This window comes from Mesocricetus auratus, unplaced genomic scaffold (genome assembly GCF_017639785.1).
Source record: "Mesocricetus auratus isolate SY011 unplaced genomic scaffold, BCM_Maur_2.0 Super-Scaffold_100001, whole genome shotgun sequence".
Taxonomy (NCBI): domain Eukaryota; kingdom Metazoa; phylum Chordata; class Mammalia; order Rodentia; family Cricetidae; genus Mesocricetus; species Mesocricetus auratus.
Window position 1 is genome coordinate 14,123,768 of NW_024429187.1, and position 26,318 is coordinate 14,150,085.

Consider the following 26,318-nt stretch of genomic DNA (forward strand, 5'->3'; position numbering starts at 1 on the left):
GACCGGCTAAGGTCCTACTCACCACATGACAGGAGTCACAAACCCTGTGGTCTCGGAAGTCAGCCAGGGCTTTAAATGAAAGCAGTTTCACAGTGAAGCAATCCAGAACCAGTTACATTTTCACAGCTCTGGCTTCTAAGGCCCTGAAAACAGTAACGTGTGGCCGGGTCGTGGGGGGCATTTAGAAATTTCAGTAAGAAGTTGGCTGAGAAATCTATTTCCGAAAAAACTGATGAATACCACCAACTGCATCGCTGAAGACTCACAGTTGTTATGTTGGAAAAAAAAATCACATATGTGATTTTTCAAGTCTGCAGACATAGATACCTTCCTAGTGAATTCTAATGACTCGAAGTAGTAGTCGATTCATTGAAATCAACCAATGACTCAAATAATAGTTTCCAAAGGCCGAGGGCCCAGGCCAGTGGTAGCACTCTGGCCCAGCTTGCCCAGCAGACACAGAAGACCATAGACCACGTTTTTCGGATGTAATGTGGAAAATAATATATTTTCTTTTGGGCCAAAGTAAAAAGAAAAAAATTACTGCATGTTACAAAGTCGTGCAAATGTCAACTGTTTTATCTTCTGACTCACCGACGTCTTCTTTTGGTCATGACGACAGTGGCAACAAAATGTGGCTCAAACTACTTAAATTGCCGTTTCCCACCCCTTCAGTTTGGAGCAAGCCTGACCGACCCCTGACCAAGGCTCTCCAACCCTTCTTTTGTGGGGTTCATCTTTGTCTCCTCACTCCTGTGGTTGGCTGGTTAAAGTAAAGTGAGCTTTACTCAACCAAAACGAGCATGCCTGGCCCAGAGAGCCTCAGCAGCACAAGTTGTCTAGCAGAAGGGGATGAGGCCACGCACCGGCCCTCAGCGCCTGTGTGACCTTGCCTGACTTTCCAGATGCACCTCAGGGCACTGAGCTAGCAGATGTCAGGCTGTGGCTTAGGTCTCCTCTGCTGGGTCTGCCCGTCACGGTCGGCAGGGGGCGCACTTTCCCTACATCTCACAAATTGCGGCTCCATCAAGGGGTTCAACCACTCCAAAGAAAACGGACAGCCCTCCAGTTCGTTCCTCTCAAACCACAGTTTTGATCACACACTTGAGGAAAAAAAAAAGAGTCTGCAAAGCGTTTCCTGAACTCCAAGGCGAAGTCCCATACCAGGGTTATTTTGTGAACGTTAAGAAGGCAAAATGTACTCATGAATGAAGCATCCGCCTGAGGTGGTAGTGTTTTTGGGACCTGGGTGAAAGAGAAACACCAGACCACACAGGAGAGGCTCTCTGAGGTCACAAACCAAAACCTGGTAAATCATAAAAAAATTGGCAAACTGGAGTTAAGGCAAACAAGCCACCAGCGACTGCTATTATCCCTTTTGTAGTTTTCATTGATATAATGGAGACTAGCTCGGACACTGGGCCAAACCAGGAGTCTCCCTGGAGACCAATGACAGAAAACCGAAACCAAACAGAAAAACCTTGTCTGATGACCCTGATGAGCTTGTTCTGACACTCACAGGTCTCTGGAAACTAGTGGGGGTAATTCAGTATTGTTTAATTATTAGACAACCTCATGTCATATATAAAGTTTTTATTCCTTGGTAAGAAGTTTTAAATCACAAAATAGTGTGGCAATATTTAGATAATAGAATTTACGGAGTGCTGAAAATACTAGAGTATAAAGATAGTTTCTAGCTTATCTTTACATACTAAACTTGTCTAAACCGGCTGGTTTCTTGCAGTCATATTTATTTGTTTAATAATTTAAGACAGCGTAAGCTTGCACCCAAGCATTTTAAGCATTGTAACCAAAGTGCAAACATCTCACCAAGTCCTCCCCCAAAAAGATATTATAACTCAAAATACCATTAGTACGTATCTTCTCCCTACAAAAATAGCATGTCAGACGTCATTAATTGGTGTATTAACAGCTATATACATACAGCCTCCTTGGTAGGCTAAGAGTTTAACGTTGTTTAAACACAGCGTTTGAGGCAAACAGTAGCAACAGCAGCAGCAAACGGACCGAACACACTCACAGAACACACTCACAGACCCAGATAACGTCTTCACTCCAGACTATTGTGTCTCACCCCTTACGTAACATTCAAGTGAGATTTCTCAGTGCTACCTTGGCAACAAACTAAAAATATCTAGACAAGGTCTTGGCTTATGCCTTATATTTTTTAACAAGCTTTCTTCCTGATTATCTGGCATCTGGTTTGGTCTCCAGAAAAATACATACAGACTTGACAGAGCAGGCCTGGCCGGACACCCCTATACATCTCCACAGAACACAGGGGACCACTAGGCCTCCCCGTCACTTCTGTCATCTAGGAATTAGAGGAAAAATCAGTCTGGGTTTCTCTTTTTCCAGCCCAGTGCACTTTGCAAAATTAAAAAACAAAAAACAAAAACAGCAACGTTACAAAATTCTGGGACCATGAAGGGTAAAATAACCCGTGGGGGAGGGGCGTGCATCAGAAACACATATATGACCTATGACATACATATATATATACATATATATGCGCACATGGATGGAGAAATTAAAGTGGGACAAAGGGTTTGAGGTCAATCTGTCAATAAAGTGCGAGCAAAGGCGCCAAGGGCTCCAACCTCCCCCCCCCCCCAGCTCCCACCCTGACACAGTGCCTGAACATAGCCCAACTCCCAGTCTTTCCAAACAAGTGCAAGGCATCAAGACACCTCTCCAACCACCTCACAACAGGGCAAGGGCATCCTCACCTCTCCGGGAAAAACAAGTACTTCTCAAAAAGCCAAACAACACAAAATACTGACGCGTAAATTTAACTCTCAGAGACCCTCAGTTAGTGGAGTGCCTCCTAAAGGGGCGGCAGGGAGACACCAGCCCGGGAGTCGAAGGACCCCCCCAGCGCCAGGCACTCTTAACTGGTTCCCTAGACTCCCAGAACCAGGCTCGGTATCTGGGAAAGGGGAGGGAGTGTCTACTAAATTTATGGAGGGTGATACAACATAACATAACCAGTATTTCTCACAGAGGACCTGTGACAGCGGGGGCCGAGGGGTGGGGTGGGTGTGAGCGGGTGGAGAGGGTGGGGTGGGTGCGAGCAGGTGGGGTGGCAGAAGGGTGAGGAATGGGGCAAAACAGGAACTCCAAACGAACACAAAACACCTGTTTTTGTCCTAAGCCTGTCGAGCATCTTACTCTTCCTCCCTGGCACGCGTTAGGGGGGCCTTTGAACTTGGAAACCTGGCGACTCCTCGGGAGTCCCCCCCCCCGCGCCCCTGTTCAAGAAGGGCTGCCGGGCTCAGGGGGCGTCCTTGGCAGGCTGCGAGGCATCTTCCTGAGAGCGATCCGGGTTCCCAGCGCGCGGCAGGTGGGTGCGGCTATGCGCGTGCTGGGGGCGCAGCGACCCCGGGGGCGCCACCTCGTGCGCCAGGAGGGGGGGCACCGGCGGCCGCGCCTGCTTTCTCGGGAGGCGGCGACAGCACGGACGACAGGCAGGGGAAGGCGGCGGCGGCGGCGGCGGCCGCTGCGGGGATGCCGGGATACAGCAGCGGGAAGGGCGCGGCCGCCGCGGGGTACAGATACTTGTCCAGGCCGCTCTTGTCCAGCCAGGGCTGCACGTAGGCGGCGGCGGCGGACGGCGACAGCAGGTAGAAGGGCAGGCAGAAGGGCGCGGCGGCGGGCTGTGCGAAGGGCGCGCCCCCGCCCAGCGCCACGAGCGAGCCCAGCAGCGCGGGCTCCGGGCCCAGGAGCGCGCCGCGCGCCTCCAGCTTCGGCCTTTTGGGCGCGGGCGACGGGTCCCCGGGCGGCTCTTGCTTAATGGTGGCGCGGCCCTGCTCTGCCTCGCCTCCGTAGCCGCTGTCGGTGTCCGTGTCGTGCTCGGGCTCGGTGCCGGGCTGAGTCCGCTGGATGACCGGCACGCAGCGGGCGGCGCGCTCGGGACCCGGGGCAGCCGCAGCCCCCGTGCCGCAGGGCGCGCGGCCGGGGACCCTGCCCTGGGGCACCTGTGGCGTCAGGAGCTGGGTGGCCACGGCGTGCAGGTGGCTGACAAGCTGTGCGCAGCGCGGCTCCCTGGGCGTCCAGCTCTCAAAGCGCGCGAGGTATTGCAAGACTTCTTTGGCGCAGGTTTGAAACCCCGAGTGGAACGCATCCAAGTCGGCCTGGACCGGCGATTTCAGAGAGCGCTCCCCTAGGGTGCACAGGGGAGGGAGGTGAGAAGGAAAAACCGCGGCATTAAGACATCTGCTCATCACGTGGGCCCTGAGCTGCCTACAGTGAGCTCGGCTTTTCCTGGGCATTCCAGCGATATAATCCGCAGACTGCCGAGAGGAGGGGGTGGCGGGTGATGCGCTCTCCTCCGGGTTGAGAAACCCAAGAAGAGAGGCGCAGGGGTTCCTTCAGCTCTGCAGAAAACCTCTGGGATGATCTGGGTACTTGGCACCAAAGGGAAAGCAGAGGCAGTGTTCACCAGGAGCAGAACGCAGTGGGGAGTTCCAGCTCTGTGCGCCCCAACGCTACCCGTTTTGTTTTGTCTTTTTTTTTTTTTTTTAAATCAGGGCAGGCTTCCTTAGATCCACTTACCATTCTGTAAAGCAATTATCTTCTGATGCTGCTGCTCTGTTAAGGCTGTTAACGCTTTTAAGTGCTTCAAAGTTAACTCCAAAACTACGGCTTTCTCCAAATGCCCCAGTGTCTGCAGTGGTGCAGAAAAGAGGACAGAGGTTGGCCACTTTAAAACACACAGATTTCACTTGTTTAGCTCCCACACAGCCCATCGACTTAGGAAAAAAGAAAACAAAAAACTAAACCACTGGGAAGGAAGGCAGGTCATCAGCGATCTCTTTGCCTTCAGCCCCGAGTCCCTGTTCCTAGTCTCTGGGCAACTCCATTACCGCACAAGTTGGAAGTCAGACCTCTTAATATTTACATTTACGGCCCTATCTCTGGGAGTCGTATCAGGCCAACACACCCTGGAAACCACCGGAGAATGAAAACGCGCATCTTACTGTCAATTTCAGATGTTCAGGCAGCAGATCTTTCAGCTGAGCAATGCATTCATTAATTCGGTCTCTTCTCTTTTTTTCTATTAATCTGTGCGGTAATTTGTAGGTATCCTTCATACAGAAGCCGGGTGGGGGGGGGGAGAGGCATCGGTAAGCTAAACATTCACTTATTCACTTACTGGATAGAACCCTCCCACCCCAACCCCCAAACACACCATGCAAAGAACTAATGCCCAGGAACTCTCCTTTAGACTTCTAAGATGCAATTTAAATTCAGGTGCAGTGTTGAATATCTCCCCCGAGTATCCACCAAGCCACTTAAAATTCAGTCAGGGAAGCTTGGGGCTGGAATGTATTTGCGGGCAGAGTTTCCCTGAGAAATCAATGGCCCTAATTAACGATCCAGGCAGATTATGGCAAACTTAAGACTTACCTTGGTGTCATCTCGCTTCAAGCTCCTTTTGGGTTTACACATATACAAAGCGGAATAATCCAGTCTGCAAAAACAGAAATCAGCATCAGGCCCCCATTCCGGGAGGGGCTCTGCCCTCGCCCGCTCCATATCACTTTGTGCAGGAAAAAAAAAAGCCAAACCGACTTCCGAGACAGATATTCGCAACGGTGCGTACACCTTACCCCATAAAATCCCTATGTTCCAGTAACTGTCTCTCTTGCAAATGAGGGATTCCTTCGTCCATGTTCAGTGGCTGCCCGTTTCCTCCGTTTCGATTTGGAGGGTTCTGTCCTGTGATCTGCGGGACGTTCGCCTGGGGAGATCTTGGGGGGATGAGTGTGTCTCCAGGCTGTCTCGCTCTCCCTCTTCGGTGCAGTGTTGAAAGTGTGAAGAAGCCGTCGGTCGCCCCTCCGCCCCGTGCTCGCTCGCTCACTCGCCCTCTCGCACACCCGCGCGCGCACACCCGCGCGCACACACAACACACACACACACACACGCACTGCGCTGGTAGTTTGCTCTCACTCCGGGCAGTGTTTGGCCACAGGGCACGCGCGTCGCCGGCCAGACCAGCACCCAGCTCACGTGCGGAACGTACCATCCGCGGTCCGGCCCGGAGGGGGGCGGGGAGGAGGGGCCGGGAGGGGGCGGGGACACCTGATCGGGGCCACCGGGAGGAATCTGGCTACCCCGGGCCGCCGAGCGGTTCGTCTTCGCCCAGACGCTGCAGGGCGCGGGGGCGGGGCGGGGCGCGGGGCTCCCCCGGCTCGGCCGGCATCTCGGTGCAGAGCCGTGGACGTGGCCTTTCATTTTCCCACCGATTGCTGTTGGTTTGGGCCACAGAAAGGACGCGAATTCCCGGTGGCTAAACTTCAGCGGGGAAGGAAATTTCCCAGGCTTTGCTCACTGCCCGGGCGTGGAGGGAGGGGAGGGCAGAAAGGCACCCTCCAGGCGCTGGCTTGAGGGCTACCCTGAAAGGGGCGACTTGCAATCCGCCCCCCGGAAGGATTTAAGATCAGCGACCATGTAGTCACTGGCTCTGAATGTCGCATTCCAAGCGGCTGCGGCGACACAGTGCCCCCCCCCGCTACCTAAACTTCCCGCAGCAGCCGGAATTGCGGTGCCACTAATCACGGCGGCAGATGACGTTTGGGGCCCCGGGTGCTCCCGGGGGAGCGCAGAGATGGGGAGGGGGTGGCGCGGGGCGGGTGGCACCTAAGGACTGCTGCGGGAAAGCCACGCAGGCCGGGTCCTGCCCGCCCCAACTTGTGTGACGCCGTGCTGCGCCCCTACCCCCCCGCCCGCCGCGTGCGATAAGCCACGCCGAGAGTGTGGCGAGCCCACGTTTACTACGGACACCTCCGCGGCCTCCCTCCTTAATCCCGTCTCCAGCGGGTACCAGCACAGGGCCGGCAACGTGATGCGACCTGAGGCGGCGGCGGCTGCCACATCAGCGCGCAAGGATGCCGTGCGCGCGCCCCGCGGCCTCTGAGGACAGGCGTCCCCAGGTGCCGGTGTCTCACACCCCCCCCCTCGCAACTTGGGATCAACACGAATCTGAATCCCGCCCCTGTGGAGGTGGAGACCCCGGGGGTCGCTCCTGCACTGGACGTCATGACAGTCACGTTCCCTGTGGGGTGGGCGCATTCGAGATCGCCAGCGGCACGTGAGTGCAGAAGGGACCTGGGCCCCAAATGCACGCGCACTGGAGCGCAGCAGGGCCCGGGCAGCCGCGCTTGGGTTCCGGGGACGGATCTGGGTCGCCGGCCACGGCGGCTGGGGCGGGTCACGTGCCGCCGGATCCTCCTCCTCCTCCTCCTCCTCCTTCTCCTCCCAGCCTGGCGCGCGGGTGCAGAGCCCGAGTCCTGGGCGGAGCCGCAGGGATGAGTTCCTCTCCAGCACCCTCCCGGGTTCCTCGAGGAGGACGACGCTGCGCGTTTTTACAGCGGGCGATTAAAGATAACAGTGAAAGTGCCTTTTAGATTGCGGATTTTTACCTTGCGCGCCCCGACCCTGCCCTCTCTCGTCTGTAAGTGGTTTATCGTTCTGATTCCGAGGCGAGTTAAAGCCCCAGACAGCGTTTTCGTTCGTGCAGCATAGAACCATTGCTTCCTTCTAGTTCTTAACCGGCCAGGTTAGCTGGGGGCGCGGGAGATGGAGGTGAATAATTAAAAAAAACTAGAAGTAACCGCCCCCGGTACAGATTTCTGAAAGTTCGCGGTACTCAACAAACATGTTCCACAGCCAAGCCCTCCTTTAAAATAATGCCTAGGGCGTTAGGGGAATGAATAAGCTGGGGTCCCTGCATCTAGGCCTGGCCAGTAGAGCAGAGCAGTCACGAGGCCAATGGCTGGACAAGGAACTCTAGGACTAAGTCACCCAGCACTGAGCTGAAGCAGGAGCCTTGAGGACCACGGAGTTTTCATGCTCTCCATCCCTGAAAAGACTCTGGGCTGTACCCCTCAGCCTTCTCCAGTTTCCCTCTCTAGCTTCCAAAGTTTAATTCTAAGTCAGCAGCTCTGTAATCCACCCCCTACCCTGCTTCTGACGCAGCAGGATGTAAACGGGCTTTTTGCCCGGTTTATTTTGAGATTTTAGTGAGTGCTTTATTCTCTTGGGACAGGGTCTCCCTGTGTAACCTTGGCAGGGCTGGAGCTCCCTGTATAGACCAAGCTGGCCTGGAACTTGAAACTCAGAGATGGGTGGGTTGCCTCTGCTTCCAGAATGATGGAATCACGCCTGTCTTGTGCTCACCCTCGCGTCCCCCGTTTAAACACCTTTGTTACCCTTGGATCTTTCTCGTAATTATTTTCTCTTGTCCTTGGTGCTCACCGTTTTGCTTTGCCTTTGTCTTTTCTTTTCCTAGTCCCCTCTCCCTGTTCTCCCCGCCACGTGCTACCTTTTCCCGGTGTTTTCTCTTTGCCTTCTTCCATACACACATACATTTGGTTTTTCCAGACAGGGTTTCTCTGTGTAACAGCCATGGCTGTCTTGGAACTCACTCTGTAGACCAGGCTGGCCTCGATCTCACAGAGATCCGCCTGCCTCTGCCTCCCGCCGCCACCACCACCCAGGCTCCTTTAATCGTTCTTATATTTCCTGGGTTCCCCCATCTTAAACTCGAGTCTGTTGCCACTTCTGTCTCAGACTCTTGCCTGTGGGGGCCGGTCATCCTCGGATGCCACCAGATGTCCACAAGGGCATTATAGCAGTGTCTAACAGCCGCACGGCATTTAGGTTGAGAGTCGCGGGCTCCGTCCATAGGGCTTCTCAAGTGTGAATCTATTAACGCTTGCCGTGGCCTATCAGGTGTGTTGACACTGTTATTGGGGCCTCTGCAGATGCGGAAGATACATCCTTAGTGGAGGTTGAGATGCGTCACAGGTCCCTCAGACAGACTGTCAGCCGGTGTCTGGCTGCTCACTCCTTCATGTGAGGTCTAAGTGCACAGTAGCGGCCCCACAGGTTCGTGAGAGTGAGGGTTGGGCGTGCAAGAGAGATGGGTGGGTGGGAGGGGAGGAGAGAAGAGAGTGTGGGACCTCAGGGTTGGAGAGGTGGCTCAGCTGTTGGACAGCGCTGGCTGCTTTCTTGGAGGACTGGGGCTCAACACTCAGCACCCTCATGGAAGCTTATAAACACGTGCAACCCCCAGTTCCAAGGAGTCCAGCACCCAATCCTGTCTGCCTCAGGCACCAGGCATGCAGGTCCATGCGTAGGCATGCAAGCAGGTGCAACATTTACACACTTAAACGAATGTAAACGAGTCTTACTATTTACTTATTTAAGCGCAGGAGCTGTGACTGGGGGGGGGCAGTCTTTGGAGATGTGGATGAGATGTGCAGCAGGCTCGCAGCCCTGCGCTGATCTAGCGCTTGTAACGTCACGCGGGTGCACCAAAGTTAGTGCAACTGTGGAAGGTGACGGTGCTCAAAGTCGCCATCTTTACAGAGCAAACCAAGCCAAGGCCGACGTGAAGACTCTGGGTTAGGACTGGTTAGGACTGGAAAAGGCTGTTCCTGATCAGACAAGGAGCAGAAGAACCCTGACTGTCCTCTTCCGGTATGTTTACAAACGGACGGAGTCTTGCCTGAAACCATCCGAAGCCAGCAAAACACAAAATGAGCTCAGATCCCTTTCCTGTTCATAGTCCAACCGTTAGTGAGCGTCCTACCTGCAATTAAGGATGACTGGCTTCGCCCTCTCTCCCATAGACAGGTGGGTGGAGTCACTGTTACCTTTGCTGCCTCTCTGGGTACCACTGCAGCCTCTGCCTCCTTCTCCTCAGTGCCTGGTCTGTACGTGGTACCTTTAGCATCTCTCTCTCTCTCTCTCTCTCTCTCTCTCTCTCTCTCTCTCTCTCTCTCCCCGTGTGTGTGTCTGTGTCTCTCTGTGTGTATCTCTCTCCCTCTGTGTGTGTCTCTGTCTGTCTGTCTGTCTCTGTGTAGTACAGGGGTCCGTGGTCCACACCCAGGTTCCCTCCACTGCACCCCACCTCATTTGACTGAGGTCGCTCATCCAGTGTGGGGCTTACTGTCCCAGCGGGGCTCACTGGCCATTGAGCGCTGCCCTCCTAGTTCTGGAGCTGCAGGCGTGTGTCCGCATGCCTCCTGGGCAATCAGACTCTAAATTCAGGTCCTGCGCCCATGGAGCAGACACTTGACCCACCGAGCCATCCCTCTGGCCCTGTGCCTTTTTATTTTAACCCAGGCAGAGCCGCTCCCTGTAGAGACTGTGGTAAAACGAGGCATCTAGTCCCATGTCCCAACTATCCTAAGCCCTAAACTCCAAGCACCCACTGTGTGGCTTTAGGAGGTTCTAGGTGTCTTGCTTCCTGCAGAAACTGGGCTCTATCTAGAGGGTCATGTTTCTGCTTGGAACAGGTTCCTGCCTTGTCAAGATTCTCCAGCCCTCACTGCTCTTCAGGAGAGGTGGCATATGGCTATTTCTGGATCCGAGATCTGAGGCGAATCAAGTGACTATCTCTGCTGGCCTAAAGAACTGAGGCCTGGCCAGGGTGTGCCCCCCCCACCTGCGAGCTACGAGGGAAGCCCTTTGGGTGAGCACATGCCTTTCCTCTGAGATCCTGGGGAGGGAAGAGAGGGCCTGATGCGCTCCACTCTGCCACAGTGTCCCAGCCCTGGTTGCATTTTTTACTAAACATGTTTTGGTGATTTACCAAGTGTAGGTTACCACTGTTCCACACAACGCCATGCTGAAAGAAAGTAGCTTAGGAAGCAAGAGTCCTCAGAAAAGTTAAAAATGTTTTCCACTGGTACACACGTTGAAGCCTTGGCATTGGGGGCACGTGTCTAGGGGGCTTCCTTCGCACTGGCAGGAGAAAGGTTAATGCTTACAGGCCTACTGCAGACAGGGAGGTGCCTGGAAGGCTCTGAAAAGGGAGGGGGATGCCCACTGCTCCTCTCAGAGTCCAAATATGGCTTTAAAATATTGATGATGCTATTTGCTGAAGGTACCAGATTTCAGGTCCCAGAATAGAAGGCTGGGTTGCCCAGCTGCTTGCTCAGCACATTGGTCCAACAGCACACGCCCCCTTTTAATTTGTAAGGACCCGGTCTCTCCGCAGACTGCCAGTGGATGTCTCTGTGGCTATGAGGTGACTTAACAAATCACCTTTTATATCTGTGCAACTCTCTCGGGTGGGGTGTTTATGCACTCTCTAGTCTGTGCAGCACCAAGGAGGCTGAACATAACACAATGAGGTTATGTTATACTTCTCTCTATATTGCATAGATGGGCCTCATAACTGTATAAATAAAGCCATACGCCTAGAGATGTCTTTTCAGGCAAATGTCTGGAGCCCTGGCTGGCCTCATATTCATGCGAGGCTCCTGCCTCAGCCTCTTCAGCACTGTGATTGTAGGTTCACTAGACTGCTGGTGGCTGGGCTGATGGTACTCCGTGTAAGCGGTAAATCTTTCTTTTGCTGTAATCATTTCTGTTTACATAATTTTCACGAATGCTCGGGCTGTCCCAATTTCTGTATGTTCTTAAACTCCCTGGGTTTTTCCTGCATACAGAAGATGGTTAATGAAGAGGTATGCCTAAGACCACGAGGATTTACGGGCCAGGGAAATGCCCTGACACTTCCGTTTCTCATTAGCCTGGTCACCCTCAGCGCTTGCGCCCTTCATACTGGTTGAGACGGATCTGCAGCGAGACCTAAAAATAGAGAGGAAGCCAGGCCTTGCAGAGTGCCTGCCACCCATGCTCTGGGTTCTGCTGGCCTGGCTGGACAGAGGAATGCTGGAGGGTGCCAGTAGGAATACTCCGGAAGAGGTCCTAGAGCAGGGGCGTTTGACGCTTTGGGGAGGATCCATCAACCCTTTCACGGGGGTCGCCATGCACATTACAGTTCACAACACTAGCAAAAATTGCATTTGTGGAGTAGCAGTGGAAACAGTTTTATAGGTGGGGTGACCACACCATGAGGAACGGTGTTAAAGGGTCGCAGCATCAGGAAGGCTGAAAGCGTAGAGGCACGCTACTCATGCGAAGCCCACTCAGGAAGAGGCTCTGAGCAGCCACACCCATCCCCACTCCCGGCTTTCCAAGGTCCCCGAGTTAGCTGTCAGGCATATCCGCACGGTGTTGGAGGTGTCTGTCTCACAGCGTGTGACTTTACAAGAGCCGTGAAGGAAATGCAAGAGGAGACATTAGTCTGCACTTAGACTTAGAACCAGTGCTTTTTTTTTTTTTTTTTTTTTTTTTTGGAAAAATCTCACTCGGCACTTGGTGTTTTGTTTTGAGTCAGGATCTCACTCTGTAGTTCAGGATGGTCTGGGGCTCTCACTGCATGGCCCAGACTGGCAGCAGTCCCCCTGCTTCAGACTTCCAAGTGCTGAGATTGCAGGAGTGAGCCACCAGGCCTGACTTCAACAGCTAATGTAAGAATTTACATATGATTACCAAAAAAGTATTTAGTTCTGATACTAACCATGTTTTCGGCTCATAATAAGCAAACAGACAGAAATCTAGGCTGTATGTATTATGTTGGTTAAGAACTGTATTTGGAGCTGGGCACTGGTGGCGCATGCCTTTAATCCCAGCACTCGGGGGCAGAGGCAGGGGGATCTGTGTGAGTTCGAGGCCAGTCTGGTCTACAGAGTGAGTTCCAGGACAGCCTCCAAAACAATACAGAGAAACCCTGTCTCGAAAAACAAACAACAACAACAAAAAGAACTGTATTTGGGCCAGAATAACATGGCCTGTATTTAAAAAGAAAATGTCTACATTGGTCACAGGGAGGCAGGGAAGTTATTATGCCATCAGCGTCACAGACGTCCATGCCACGCCTCCCTCAGCCTTTCACTCCCAAGACTGACACATGATGGTCACAGATAGCTGTGAACTGCAGGGGACATGACAAAGGGGCCTATGGGCCGAGAGATACCCCTATGACCCTCTAAGAAGCTCTCCTTGCAAGTCCAACTCAACATCTCTGCTTGTACCTTCTGGTGCAACCCCAATGGCGGGGAGCTAGAGGTCGACATTAGCTGTGACTCCCCAGTAACACGGACATTGTGGGTGTCGGCCGTGAGAGTGGGATGGATGGCTGTCACCTGTACAATGGTGTGACCGGTGGAGGGGCTGTTGGCACATTTTCGCCAGTCGCCATCTGTGCTGGCACTGTCCCCTTTTGTCTGCAAGGTGCTGAATCCCAGGTTTGGGAAATGCCCGCCCTCCTCTCCTTCTGTAGCTGCAGGCTTAACTCGAGGTCCGTAAGCACCAAGGCCTTCAGTGTTTCAGCATCTGTGTTCTCAAGTTACCACTGCAGAGTCTCCCCAGGGAGGGAAGCTGACCCAGACCGGACTTTTGCTCCTGCGGGGTGCAGGATCTGTGGAGTGCACATTGCGGCGGTGTGTCTCTGGAAAGGGACATCTCCTTCTGTCTGGTCCTGTGCTGTCATCTCTTCACTGCGTCTGCTCCCTCTGGGGTTTGGGAAAAGGAGAGAGGCTTCCAGTACGAGGGTACCCTCCGGGGTCGTTAATCTTCATCACCAACTTGACCGAATTTAGAGTCACCATGGGAATCTGGCCCCTGTAGTATCTGTGGCTTGTTCCCAGAAAGGCTTACCTGGGGAGGGAAGGCCTCCCCTGAGTGATCGTCAGCATCCGTCTCTCTGCCTCCTGGCTGTGGATGCGATGTGACCAGCTGCTTCACAAACCCCCATTCCTGTGCCCCTCCCCCATCCACGATGGACCGCACCCTCAAACTGTGTGCCCCCAAACCCTCTGATCCTCAAGTTGCTTCTTGACAGACATTCATCACAGCCGTGTGGAAATTGACAAATCTATGTTCTGGTAACTCCCTGATACTTTGGGGCCAGAAGATAAGGAGGAAAGCCGTCTGTTGGAATCAAGCTGTGTTGTCAAGGAAGACGGGGTTAGCTGTGCACAGGAGATGGCACAGAGGGCAGGATTGGGAGTGAATGGGGGGCGGGAGAGCTCATCTGCGCCACAGTGCAATGCTCAGCCTGGTTGTCAGCTTGCTGGGACTTAAAGTCACCATGGAAATGAATGCCCAGGAGCACAGTTTCCAGACTGGGTTAGAAGACCCTCTCCGAATGTGGGTGCCACCATCACAATGACCTGGGTCCTGGATTAAATAAAAATCCGGAAGTGAGCTGAGAGCCAGTAATGGTCTCTCTGCTTTCCGGCTGTGGATGCACGGTGACCGGCCAACTCCTGCTCCTGCCACGGTTGGTTTCTCCCCCTTCATGTCCCAGGTTGACAGCAATGTCAGAGACGTGCGTCAAAGCCGTCTTCTCTTAGTGGGTGTGATCCACTTCCTAGACCAGGCAGCCATAGTCTCTTAGCTCAACAATGTGATCTTTGTCGTTGATTCCAACCCTCGGGGTTGAGTAAGAATAACGGGCGGGCATCTCAAACAGGAGGGATTCGATAGAGAGGCTTGAACGCATTGCTAACCTTTGGGAAGGTCGGGTTCATGAGAAGGTGAGCAAGGGGAATACTGGCTTTCAGGACACCTTGACAGTCAGGAGTTGGGGGCTGGGCACGGAGACCCGAGTGTGCCTGAGGTCACGGCCAGGGGTGTGGAGTGACAGGAAACCACCGTGAATCTTACGAGTGGACGCAGCTGCCACCACTCGCCCCCCCCCCCATCTCATGCCAGGGCTCCTTGTTGGCAGAGTCCAAGCCAGGGCCGTGTAGACGAGGGTTTCTGGACTGGGACTCCAGGCTCCTCTCCTGTGGGAGGCGGTGGAGCCGGGACACGGTGGACTGTGAGCTCTGTGCATGACACCCACGCACGCGCGCCCTCCTCGTCTCGCCGCCACGCCTACTCCGCTCACCACGTTCTGTCCAGGATGTTTTCAGTGTGCGCTGTTCTCTTGATCAAAACTGTCGCAGCTTCCCCGAGTCACCAAAGCAGACACTCTTCTGTGGCCTGAAGGATGCTGTGGGTGATGTCGCAGTGACCTTCTCCTTCAGCCTCTCCCTCACTGCTCTCCCCTCTCCCCGCACTCCAGCAAAGCGCTTTCGGTACAGCCTTACTTAAAGCACCCCACACTTTCTAGCTCAGGCCTTCACAAGTTTTCCCACTTTTCGGATTCCTCGGAAGCCTGCTGTCTCTCCACTCACCCTTTAGGTGATGTCTGATGGCTTTTTCTAAGAAACCCTTCCTGGTTTTGCACGCCACACACAGCCTTCAGAGTCACCCCTTATACCATACCTGCTGCTGCTGTAAAGAATAGTTCTGCACTGTTGTGTCTGTTTGCTTATGTTTTGTCGTGTGTGTTCGTGTGTGTGTGTGTGTGTGTGTGTGTATGCATGTTTGTCTGTGATTGCATGTGTATGGCATATATGTGATCTTATGGACACTGTGTCTGTGCATGTGTGTGCATGTATATGTCTGTGCATGTGTATGAGTTTGGTATGTGTGACTGAATGTGTAAGGTGTGTGTGTGTGTGTGTGTAGGCCAGAGGTCAACACTGGATATCTTCCTCTTTTGCTGACGTTATTTTTATTTATGTTTGAGATGGAGTTCTTCCACTGAACCTGGAACTCACTGATTTGGCTAGACTGTTGGGCTAAGGGCTTCTGGGGTCTGTCTTGTCTCTGCCCACACGGCTCAGAACTGGGGTTACAGATATTCTGCTGTGTGCGGTTTTCACACAGGGGCTGGGGATCAGAACTCAGGTCCTCATGCTTGCTTAGCAAGCACCTCAACCACTGACCCATCTCCCCACCTCTCATCCAAGGTCCATGAAACACAACTCTGTCTTCTCCATTAGTCCATGGGCCCAACAAAGGCAGACACCACCCCCTTCACTCCTCAGTTGCCAAGTCTAAGCGTGGAGCTCAGAACAGATACACGGCTGGTTTTTAGTGACTCCCAAAGGGACGACAACTGTGCCTTCTGTGTGGCAGAGCACCCTTGAATGACATCTGAAGGGTCCCGGTGCCTGTTGCGGGTGACGAATCTAACACTGCACCCCATCCTCCTATGGCCTTGATGAACTCATGCATTTGTGTGGCTATTTTGGACAGGGCCACCCTCAATGCGCGGGGCACTGCCTCCTTGTTTCTTGGTCTCCCAGGCCTGTAAGGATTAGGAGTTGCTTGGGATCCAGCAGGCAGCCCAGTGGCTTGGATCTTTGATGGAATGGTGAGTCCCCGTGGGGGCAGGGTCTGTGCCTCCGGAATTGCTGCTGGCCATCATGCTAAGGCGGACATGGTCTGTGCCCAGAGAGAGGGCAGAGGCTCTGCCAGCAGGCTCCCTAGCAATCTAGTGAGTTGGCATGGCTCACTCGCAGAACTTTTACCCCCATTCACAGCGCATGCCTAGCATGGTAGAGAGACTTCCGGAACTGGCGCTGAGCTAGTTGAATTCCACAGGTGTGCCAGTGGCCAGGGACAGAGAGGTGGCATACGGGCCATGGTTCTCAAGAGCCCTGGAGTGGGGAGTGGGCATAGAGCCTGCCATGGTGAACTATTTTCCCCACGTCTGCTGGGCTTTGTGGGTCACAGGAGGAGGTCTTGGGGCTCAGCCAAAGAGCCTGGTTACCAGGAGTGCAGAAAGAGACGAGCAGGGTGCCAGGGCGGAGGAGTTGGAGCTCAGACTCAGGAACAAAGTGGGAGAGTGGAAAAACCACAGAATGAAGGAGCCGGCCTATCAGAGTGCCAAACGCGTAGGCACAGAGGCAGCGCGGAGCGAGGGACAAGCGTCACAGAGGAGTGTGGGGGCAGGATACGGGTGACTGAGGCCAGGTCTGGACCACGGGCACAGTGAGAACGTCCTTGGGGTGGTTAGTCACCTACAGGCTGCAACAGGGTGAGGGCCGTTTCAATGCTTTGCATCTTCCTGGCACTTAGCAAGCACAGGGTTCCCACCCCCAAAATCAGGAAGGCAGTGTTGATCTTCCTGGTCCAGAGGCTGCAGAAGCCGAGGTTCAGAGGTGGCCACCACAGGTGTGCGGGTTCCATGGCGACCTGCGGAATGCAGCCATTCTGGCATAACATCTTCGATGTTAGTGATCTTGCTGCATTAGAAACCTTGCCACAGACGAACCACACAGCTAATGGAGCAGGTGAATCACCAGACTTGTGCCCTCTGTTTCTCAGGATTCCTTGTTGCTGACCGGGCTGATAGGATCCTGTGGGCTTTACGTGCAAGAGACCTGGGTTCACTCAGCAGACGGAGGCAGGAGGATTAGGAATTCAAGGTCGCCCTAACTAAGTGAGTTAGTTCAAGGCAAGTCTGGGCTATGCAAGACCCTGTATCAAAAACTTAAAATGGAAAGCTAGGATTAGTCAGAAAGGTGCTTGTAATGGAAGTGTGGAGCCGTGAGTCTGAACCCCAGAGCTCGAATGAAGAGTTGCAGAGCTGGTGAAGTAGAGACAGGAGGACAGCCAGGGCTTGCTTTGAGCCATCCTAGCTTAACTGACAAGCTCCAGTCCAATGAGAGACTGTCTTCAAGGAGGGGCTTGACATTCCTGAGGATGACACCTGAGGTTGACCTCTGGCCTCTAAACAGACATGCGTACTCATCCCTGTACAGGTGGACACACATTCACCTGCACACCCACAAGCCCCCATCCCAGAGCAAATGCACAGAAATCAAATTAAACAAATAAAGCCAAGAGAGTGTGGATGCTGTGTTCCCTTGACCTTTGGCAGATGATCAAGGAGTCTGTCTTCTGGAACGGGACACAGAGATAGCAATGCCTGCTGGGATTGCTGGTGGCACCGTCTATGACAATGCCCGGAGAGCATCTGCAGCATAACAGCGGAATGGCAAACGGTCACTATCATTTGAGCGCTGCCTGGATAATAAGCATGGGTGGCATGGACAACATGGGTGTCTGAAAACAGCAATGAGTTAAATAACGTGTTTCTAGGTGCAAGAGAGAAACCTGAGCAGTTCAACTGATGTAGTGATGACAACGGGTAGAATCTGAAAGAGAATAATAGGAGAGGCAGAAGGCTAGGCCCGCCAGTGTGGATTTCCGTTGGTGCCCTGTGGTTAGGAACCCACGATGTCTTCCATGCTGGTTGGAAGGACACAGCACTGGTCATAACTTTGTGCTTTTCACCCCTGCTCTTCAGACCTCTGTGAGAGATCACAGAGCTTTTGTGCAGCTGATAGGGATGGCAAGTGTCCTGGCAGCCATCGCCTGTCATACATCCCCCCCCCAAGTCTTAGATAAAACACATGGCCGGATGAAGCCTTAGGCTTCACTAGCTGGCCATGGCAGATATTTTGACATCTTTTTAAAATGTCAGCTCCTTTAATAATGAAAAGCAGATTTTTGGTGTGTGTTTGCATCTCTCTCTCTCTCTCTCTCTCTCTCTCTCTCTCTCTCTCTCTCTCTCTCTCTGTGGGTGTGTGTGTGTTTGTGTTTTACTTGGGTTTGAACTCAGGGCTTTATTCTCAGATTAACTTGTACCAGGAAGATTTGAGTAAACATCTCTTGCCCCAGAGAAGGCACCAAGTAAACCAGTGAGCTTACTGGGCATACTTAGAGAGCACAGGTGAGGAGTTACTTATGGGAGGATGAATGACTCCCAAACAGCTAAATCACCACAAAGTCCCACCTGACCATGGATGCTGACTTCATAGAAGCTGCGCCTTGCAGTCCCTTGTGGGGCAGTTTGTGGATGGCTGGAGAGTCTCCTCTTCAATTAATCATTGCTGTTTGTTTGATCTTGGGGAAGGGCCTTCTGAGCCTTGTACGTTTCAGGAACTTCCTAAGACTTATAAGTTTTATTTACTTTCTAAGTCTGTGAGGCTCCTGCTTTCCTCCTAGAGGGATTGTTTCAACTTGCAAGAAACATCTAGGCAGCACCTTACATTTCTAGCCCTTTTGTAATTTTTCTTTTGAGACTGGGTCTCACTAAGTTGAATTTGAGCTTGACTTGGGAACCCGGTTAGGGCTTGAGCTTGTGAAATCCTTTCCTTGGCCTCTCGAGAGATTAGAGGCTTTGCCACTGGTTACTCTGCGTCATTCTCATAGAGCGTTACAAATACTAACTCATTAAATTACTCAACAGCCCTTTGGATAGATACCGGGATCAGGGCATCAGAAAATGAGAACCGAGACAAAAGCTACATAGTTGCTTTTTGCTATATCGAGTCAGTGGGAGAGCAGGGTCAGAAGCAGGCAGGAGGCTGCAGGTAGCACAGCCATCCTTCCAGCTCCCCAGCAGGGTACCCCACCAGACAGCCAGACAAAGCAGAGCATTCCCATCCAACCACCCTGTGAGTTTTGTTTGAGGTTCACCGTGTCAGAAGGCACATAGGCTTTGGGGTATAAAACTCTGGGTACAAGATTTAACTATGACCCATCTGCCTGTCTGGGAAACTCAAAATCTTGACCAATATGGCAGCTGCTGGTCCCATGTGGTTATTGAGTACTTGAAATATGGTGAGCTAAACTAAGGTACTGGATTTTTTTTCATTGTATTTAATTTTAGCCAACTTAAATTTACATAGCCACAGGTGGTTAGTGGCTGTCCTGCTGCATAGTGAAAGTCCAGCTGCTTTAGTCATTTCTAAATACCAAATGCCAGACAGCTTCTCAGCTTGTCCTTTCCTAGCATGTGTGTGATGTGTTGTGTGGGGGAGGAAATACTAATTACTAAGCTTGAAGTCAGGCAAGTAAGGAGAAACCACAGCCATCACTCTCCCAAGGCTTTATTGTCTGACTAATTCTCTATCTTGATCTATTTGTCTGTCTGTCTATCTATCTATCTCAGTTTCTCTCTCATCTTTTATCTATCACCCATCTATCATCTATCAATCTATCTCCATTTCTCTCTCTTCTATGTCTGTCTATCTATCTATCATCTGTCTAACCGTATCTGTCTATCATTCATTTTAGTGCATATAGCAACGGGCTCCATTATGACATTTTCCATGCACCCGTGTCATGGCACCTTGTATGTGCTCTCCCCTGACTGCCCCCCCCTTCCCTCCTACTCTCATCGCTGGTCTCCCCATCTCTCCAAAGAGTCCCCTTGTTGCTTTCATGTCACACACCCACACACAGTTCCACAACCGGATACAATCCTCAGTGGTTTGTGTCTCCACATTGCCCTCTCACCCTCCCTGTAGACCCCCCTCTCGTGACGCGCACCCTCCCCCCCCCCGCTCCCTTCAACTCTTACCTTTCATACCCATTCGAATTTTACTGGAAACCAAATGGAATAATATATCAACATGTAAGAATAGTGGCCATGAATTTGCTGTGAATATTTTATCTGCTTCCCATAAGCAAACAGTAGTAACATAATTCTAATGCTGAATTCTAATGCTGGGTGTAGTAGTCAAGCTTAGATCTGAGTGATGGTGTGGTGGTGACTGTTTAACTGGTCCTCTGGGAAAAGTGTGTGTGTGTGTGTGTGTGTGTGTGTGTGTGTGCGCGTGCGTGTGCTTTCAGAAAGATGTGTGGAAAAGGCACACAATAATAAAATATGCATTACTCATACAAACTCCATGAAGCCAATTAATTCTCAGTGAACGCTTTTATTGATTTCTGCTGAGCACTGTATCCCTTGCCAGCATATGGCTGCAATTAATTCACAAATGCAACTCCAACATGAAGCTTGGTTGATACTTTCGTTGGTTTTACTGATTAAGGTGAAAGTACTATGTGGAAAAACTTTTTGAGTAACCTTAGTCATATGTTAAATGAATGAGCAGTTTGTTACTTAAATAATAACTTTCACACGATGGAAGTTGTTTCTTAACATTTTTTGTGGGTGATATTCACAGTGCAGCACACAGACATGACACAGTGTTTAGCGTAATTGGCACGGCAAACATTTTCATCCGGCCTAACAACCGAGAAAATCAACCCCTGACGCTCTTACCAGTTTCTGCAGTGTAAATACTTACACAAGTTTCAAGCAACCTTTTAGTGACGTGAAGTCGGGGTATTGCAGGCTGGGAGGGAGCAGAAGAGGCACTGCTGTGGCCCGTGTGTGTGTGTGTGTGTGTGTGTGTGTGTGTGTGTGTGCGTGCGTGCGTGTGTGTGTGTGTGTGTGTGTGTGTGTGTGTGTGTGTGACTCTCTTCACCACCCACCATGCATTTGAATGTCTAGAAAGAGACACCTGGCATGCTGGCACGTGACACACATGGTGCATTATTGCGGTGGGCCTTGAAGTATTGTTTGCTGACCTGGACAATGACAAGCAAGGCTAGTGCCATCGGCTAGAGATTTAGGCTGCAGACTTAGGAAAATGACAAGAAAATCAGCTCTGGCCTCCATGCTCCAAGGCACCAGCAAAGGAAACCAATGGAACAAAGGAACCCAAAGAGCTCCCAGCACCTAAGGGAGCCAGAGTTGTCACTGGCATCGAGGCAGCAGGTGCCTTCCCTGTTTAGTTACTCACAAGGTGAGGGTCATCTTTATACAGGCCTGCGAAAATGGAGGCGAGGGACATCTGAGCTCTGGCTCTCTTCCATGACCTATGAACTGTGGCTCTTCCATGACATATGAACTGTGACTCTCTTCCATGAACTATGAACTGTGACTCTCTTCCATGACATATGAACTGTGACTTTCTTCCATGACATATGAACTGTGTCTCTCTTCCATGACATATGAACTGTGACTCTTCCATGACCTATGAACTATGGCTCTCTTCCATGACATATGAACTGTGGCTCTCTTCCATGAACTATGAACTGTGACTCTCTTCCATGAACTATGAACTGTGACTTTCTTCCATGACATATGAACTGTGACTCTTCCATGACCTATGAACTATGGCTCTCTTCCATGAACTATGAACTGTTACTCTCTTCCATGAACTATGAACTATGGCTCTCTTCCATGACCTATGAACTGTGACTCTCTTCCATGAACTATGAACTGTGACTTTCTTCCATGAACTATGAACTGTGACTCTCTTCCATGACATATGAACTGTGACTCATCCATGACCTATGAACTATGGCTCTCTTCCATGAACTATGAACTATGTCTCTCTTCCATGACCTATGAACTGTGACTCTTCCATGACCTATGAACTATGGCTCTCTTCCATGACATATGAACTGTGGCTCTCTTCCACTGTGACCCCATCAAGAACAGAGATGTTTTCCATTATTCTGTATGAAACACAAAGCAGGAGCCATGATGAACAGGTACCGAGCACGCCAGCAATGTTTCCATGTGAGGTAGACAGGAGCACCAGGATGGAAGGGAGCCTACTTTTTTATTTACTCTGACTCTCAAAGACAGACCAGCACTCAGTAAATACTGAAAGACAAGTAGAAAGATAGAGATGACCTCACAGAGGGAGCCCCTGCTGAGGTGCAGTGGGTTACCCCTCAGCTTTCCATTTCTACATGATTAAACTTTTACTCTGTGATCACACGATTGTATATTAGTCACATTATCAACATTGTACAGATAAGCTGCTAGTATTCTAAATACTGATTGAAACCATGACTTGGAGACGGGTCTGGTGCTGTGAACCTGTGATCCCAGTACTTGGAAGGCTGAGGCCAGAGGGTCATTTATATTCATTTTCACAGACTACACAGCATGATGAAGCTGTTAAAATATAGTCACCTGTGTAGCACCGTATGGAGACACTCTCGTCTGTCACTTCCATTCATGTGTACTGCTGTAAATGTGAATGACCCGTCTACCCCGTCTACCGAGTTACCCGTTTGGACGTCTCATGTGAACAGAATCTCGTGATTCATTGCCCCATGCAATTGATTTCTTTCATTTCCTGTCTTCAGGGTTCGTCCTCACTGCAGCACACAGTATTTTATTTCCCCTTTATTGCTAGATAGCATTGAGATGTGTGGATATGGCACATTCTTTTTTGTCCTTTTAGCATTTGATAGAGTTTTCTTTTGAGCTCTTATGAGTGACGCTCTGAGCCCCGGGCTCAAGGCTCTGTGGCGTCTTTTCACTTCTCTTGGGTTTGAGCTGGGGTGGCTGCTGAGTCATATAGTGCCTGAGTGACAGACAGCTTTGCAAAATGGCCGCAGTGCCCTGCTGCATTCTCGCCAGGAGTGGATGAGGGCTCCGTTTTCTCCACATGGTCAGGGACACTGCAATACAAAGGTATGCTGAGTATTAAAAGGACTTCTCAGGAAGGAAGTGTAAAACTTTTGGGATTTGATTGAATTGACCTAAAATCTATATTCCAAGACATAGCTCTTGTAAACCTAAATAGTAAATAAGAATAAAACCTCCATGGGCAGTTATGTTTGTTCTGTGGGCCTTAAACACATGACCAAGATTCTGGAATCTCAACAAGGATTTCAGGCCAGAAGGGCTTAACTCTCTTTCCTTTGGATGCTCTTTAAAAATCTAAGTAAATTTACAAATACAAGATGTGGTGGAGCACATCTGCTATCCCAGTACTTGGGAGATAGAGGAAGAGGCATCGAGAGTTCAGGGCCAGCCTCAGCTACTTGAGACCCATGTCAAAAGAAAACAAAAAACAAAACAAACAAACAAACAAAAAAACCAAGCCCGGCGTTGGTGGCGCATGCCTTTAATCCCAGCACTCGGGAGGCAGAGGCAGGCAGATCTCTGTGAATTTGAGGCCAGCCTGGTCTACAGAGCGAGTTCCAGGACAGCCTCCAAAACAATACAGAGAAACCCTGTCTTGGAAGACCAAAACAAAACAAAACACCCCAAAAACAACAACAAAAAAGCCAAAACCCCAAAGTTGACAAGCAGGGGTGAGGGGATCATGCTTAATTCTGGTTTCTGAAAACACTGGTATCCGAGCTTTAGCTCAGTTAACACATCCAGGAACACAATAAAACCATATATGGCATAACAAAGGTGCGAGGAGAATAAGGCATGCTGATGTTACACATGACAAGAGACCTGCAGGTGCTACCTCTAACGTGACATAGCATGCTAGCACGTGTTTCTGTATGGCCTGAAACAGCTGGACAAGGTCTTCACTTCCTTTTCCCTCCACCCATCTTCCGCCGGCTGACGGTGGAGGATTTGCAGGGGAGAGAACTTGCTTTTCAGGACTCACCTTTTTGTGATGCCTGGTGACTTCCTGCGGATGCAGCATGGCGGCTCAATATTTAAGCCCTTTCATGTATGCCAAAATAACAGTAGCTTTTTGTAGCCCTGACTTGGGACAAGTTATTGACCTGAATTGATTTTCTCATTGCTGTAACTAAATGCCTGGCAATTGCAACTTCAGGGGGGAAGGGTTGGCAGCAAGAGCATGAGTCAGCTGGTCACCTTGCAGCTACGTCAGGGAGCAGAGAAATGAATGCTGGCACTCAACCAGGTGCCTCCTTTTTATCTGTCCAGAACCCTAGTCCACAGGGTGGTGGCCCCTACTTTCAGGGTAGGTCCTCCCTCTTCAGTAAGCCTCTCTGGAAATACTGCCACAGACATCCCCAGAGGTGTATCTCCTGGACCACCCAAATTCCATCACGTGGACCATGGGGAGGGAGGGGTCGGCCACCAAACTGACCCCTCTCAGCCTTGATTCTTTATTATTGAAAACTATTCTGAGCTTTTACGTGTTTTATGACACTAGAACTCATGCCTGGTATATAATTCATACTCTTTGTTGTTAGTGTTAGTGGCAGGTCCAACACACTTAACACTTTGGAAATAATATCCTATGTGGGGCAGACAACTGTAAGTTGTCCCAGCCAAATATCCAGTGGAGTATCCAGTTACTTGGTCATTGTGTTTTGCCGGTAATACAGTGAATATATGCAAATGAGTACACACACATTGACAGGCACACAGACATGCACATGCATGCACTCACACATACATACGTGTACACACACACACACACACACACACCGCACTCAAATTCATCCTATCGAGCCTGGAGCTTCCAAGGGAATGTTCTAGAATCCAAATCCTTCTGCATTGTGCACATATGTTCTCAAGGTCCTCCATCCATCCCTCGTGGCTTCTGAAGAGGAGAAAAGCACGAGCCCGTCACTATGCTATACAGTGTTAGCATGAGCCTGTCACTGTGCTATACAGTGTTAGCACGAGCCCGTCACTATGCTATACAGTGTTAGCATGAGCCTGTCACTATGCTATACAGTGTTAGCATCAGCCTGTCACTACACTATACAGTGTTAGCATGAGCCCATCACTGTGCTATAGGTTTGTTCTGTCTGTCTCAGACCTGAAGTCAGTTCCTGCCAACTGAGCGCTGTCCTAACCTTGGCCACCCATGGTTTATAGCTCTCTCTTGATTGTGTCAGAGGGCTCAAGGCCAGGTTCCCATTAGCCATACAGGAGGAAGCACTTTGCAGAAAGGGCACTGACTCCAGAACAACACAGGGCTGCTTCTCTCTGCCCGCCCAACACACACTCTTTCCATGCACACAGCTGCCTGGGATAGTGCTCCTTGACTGAGCGTTTCAGCTCTGAATGGCATATTCCAATGAAGGCTTTAGGAGTCACCCCACCCCAAATCTCACGGTTTAGTCTTTAACCAGCTTTATGTACACATGCTACGAAACTGGTTTATTTTTCCACCTAAGCTAATTATTTTATTTTCCCAGGAATGACTATATCATTTAATTATCACATTATACAGTTTAAACATCCTTCCTGAAGGGCTGTTCACAATTGCCTGATTAAAAAGAAGCCAAATGAAAAGATATGCTTTTAATTTTTGTGGAAATCTTTGTGTTTTTAATCTGGGAAGCCATCTACGTCATTATAAGCTCCCTCCCTACTAGAATACATTAAAGAGGATCATGTGGACACCAGAGTGGAGAAATCAACTGGATTTTAGCAGGAGGCATGAGGCTTTGGGATTTTCTAGACTCATCCCACAAACATAGGAAGGGAGGGTCGTCACCTAGGTTGGCAGTGCGTTCTAGTCAGGATAGTTTTGCCTCTAGGAGAGTCAAAGGCAGGCAGGAATCCCTCCCGGGATTCTCAAGTCTGAGCTGTTTGGCTCAGCTCCCTAGAAAACTATTCACTGGCCAGTGTGAACAGGCCTCGAGAGATGCCTCGCTATCACAGTCATTTCCAAGATACTTAAAGGTACACAGCTCTTCTGCATTGCATTCTGGGTATTAGACCGGCAAATGTTAGTGCACTTTCAAGCAAGGCTTGGAAATATGCACACACACACACACACACACACACACACACACTGAAAATCTCCACGCCTGTTCCCTAAATGCTCACTCCTTTGAGTAGGTTCCGCCCCCACCTTGGAAAAACAGCTACGCTGGGTGCCAGCTTGAGATCGGCTTCCATGAGAACACCAAAGCAAAACCCCATATCAGTTGCTTTTCTGATGCTGGGTCAAGCACCAAGACCAAAAGCAACCAGCAGACGAAAGGGCTCACAGTCCCAGACTAGTGTCCCTGACGGCTGGGCGATCATGGCAGCA

The 26,318-nt window shown here is 51.0% G+C and overlaps 1 protein-coding gene across 1 annotated transcript; it reads right to left on the reverse strand.

Moving 5' to 3' along the window:
• Positions 1-1,578: 1,578 nt before the first annotated feature.
• On the reverse strand, positions 1,579-6,062 carry Bhlhe41 (basic helix-loop-helix family member e41). The gene is given in 6 exon segments (XM_040743603.1): positions 1,579-3,433; positions 3,435-4,183; positions 4,576-4,687; positions 5,001-5,108; positions 5,431-5,494; positions 5,634-6,062. Coding segments are annotated over 6 exon segments (1,587 nt in total). The 5' UTR covers positions 6,050-6,062; the 3' UTR covers positions 1,579-3,295.
• Positions 6,063-26,318: the final 20,256 nt, after the last annotated feature.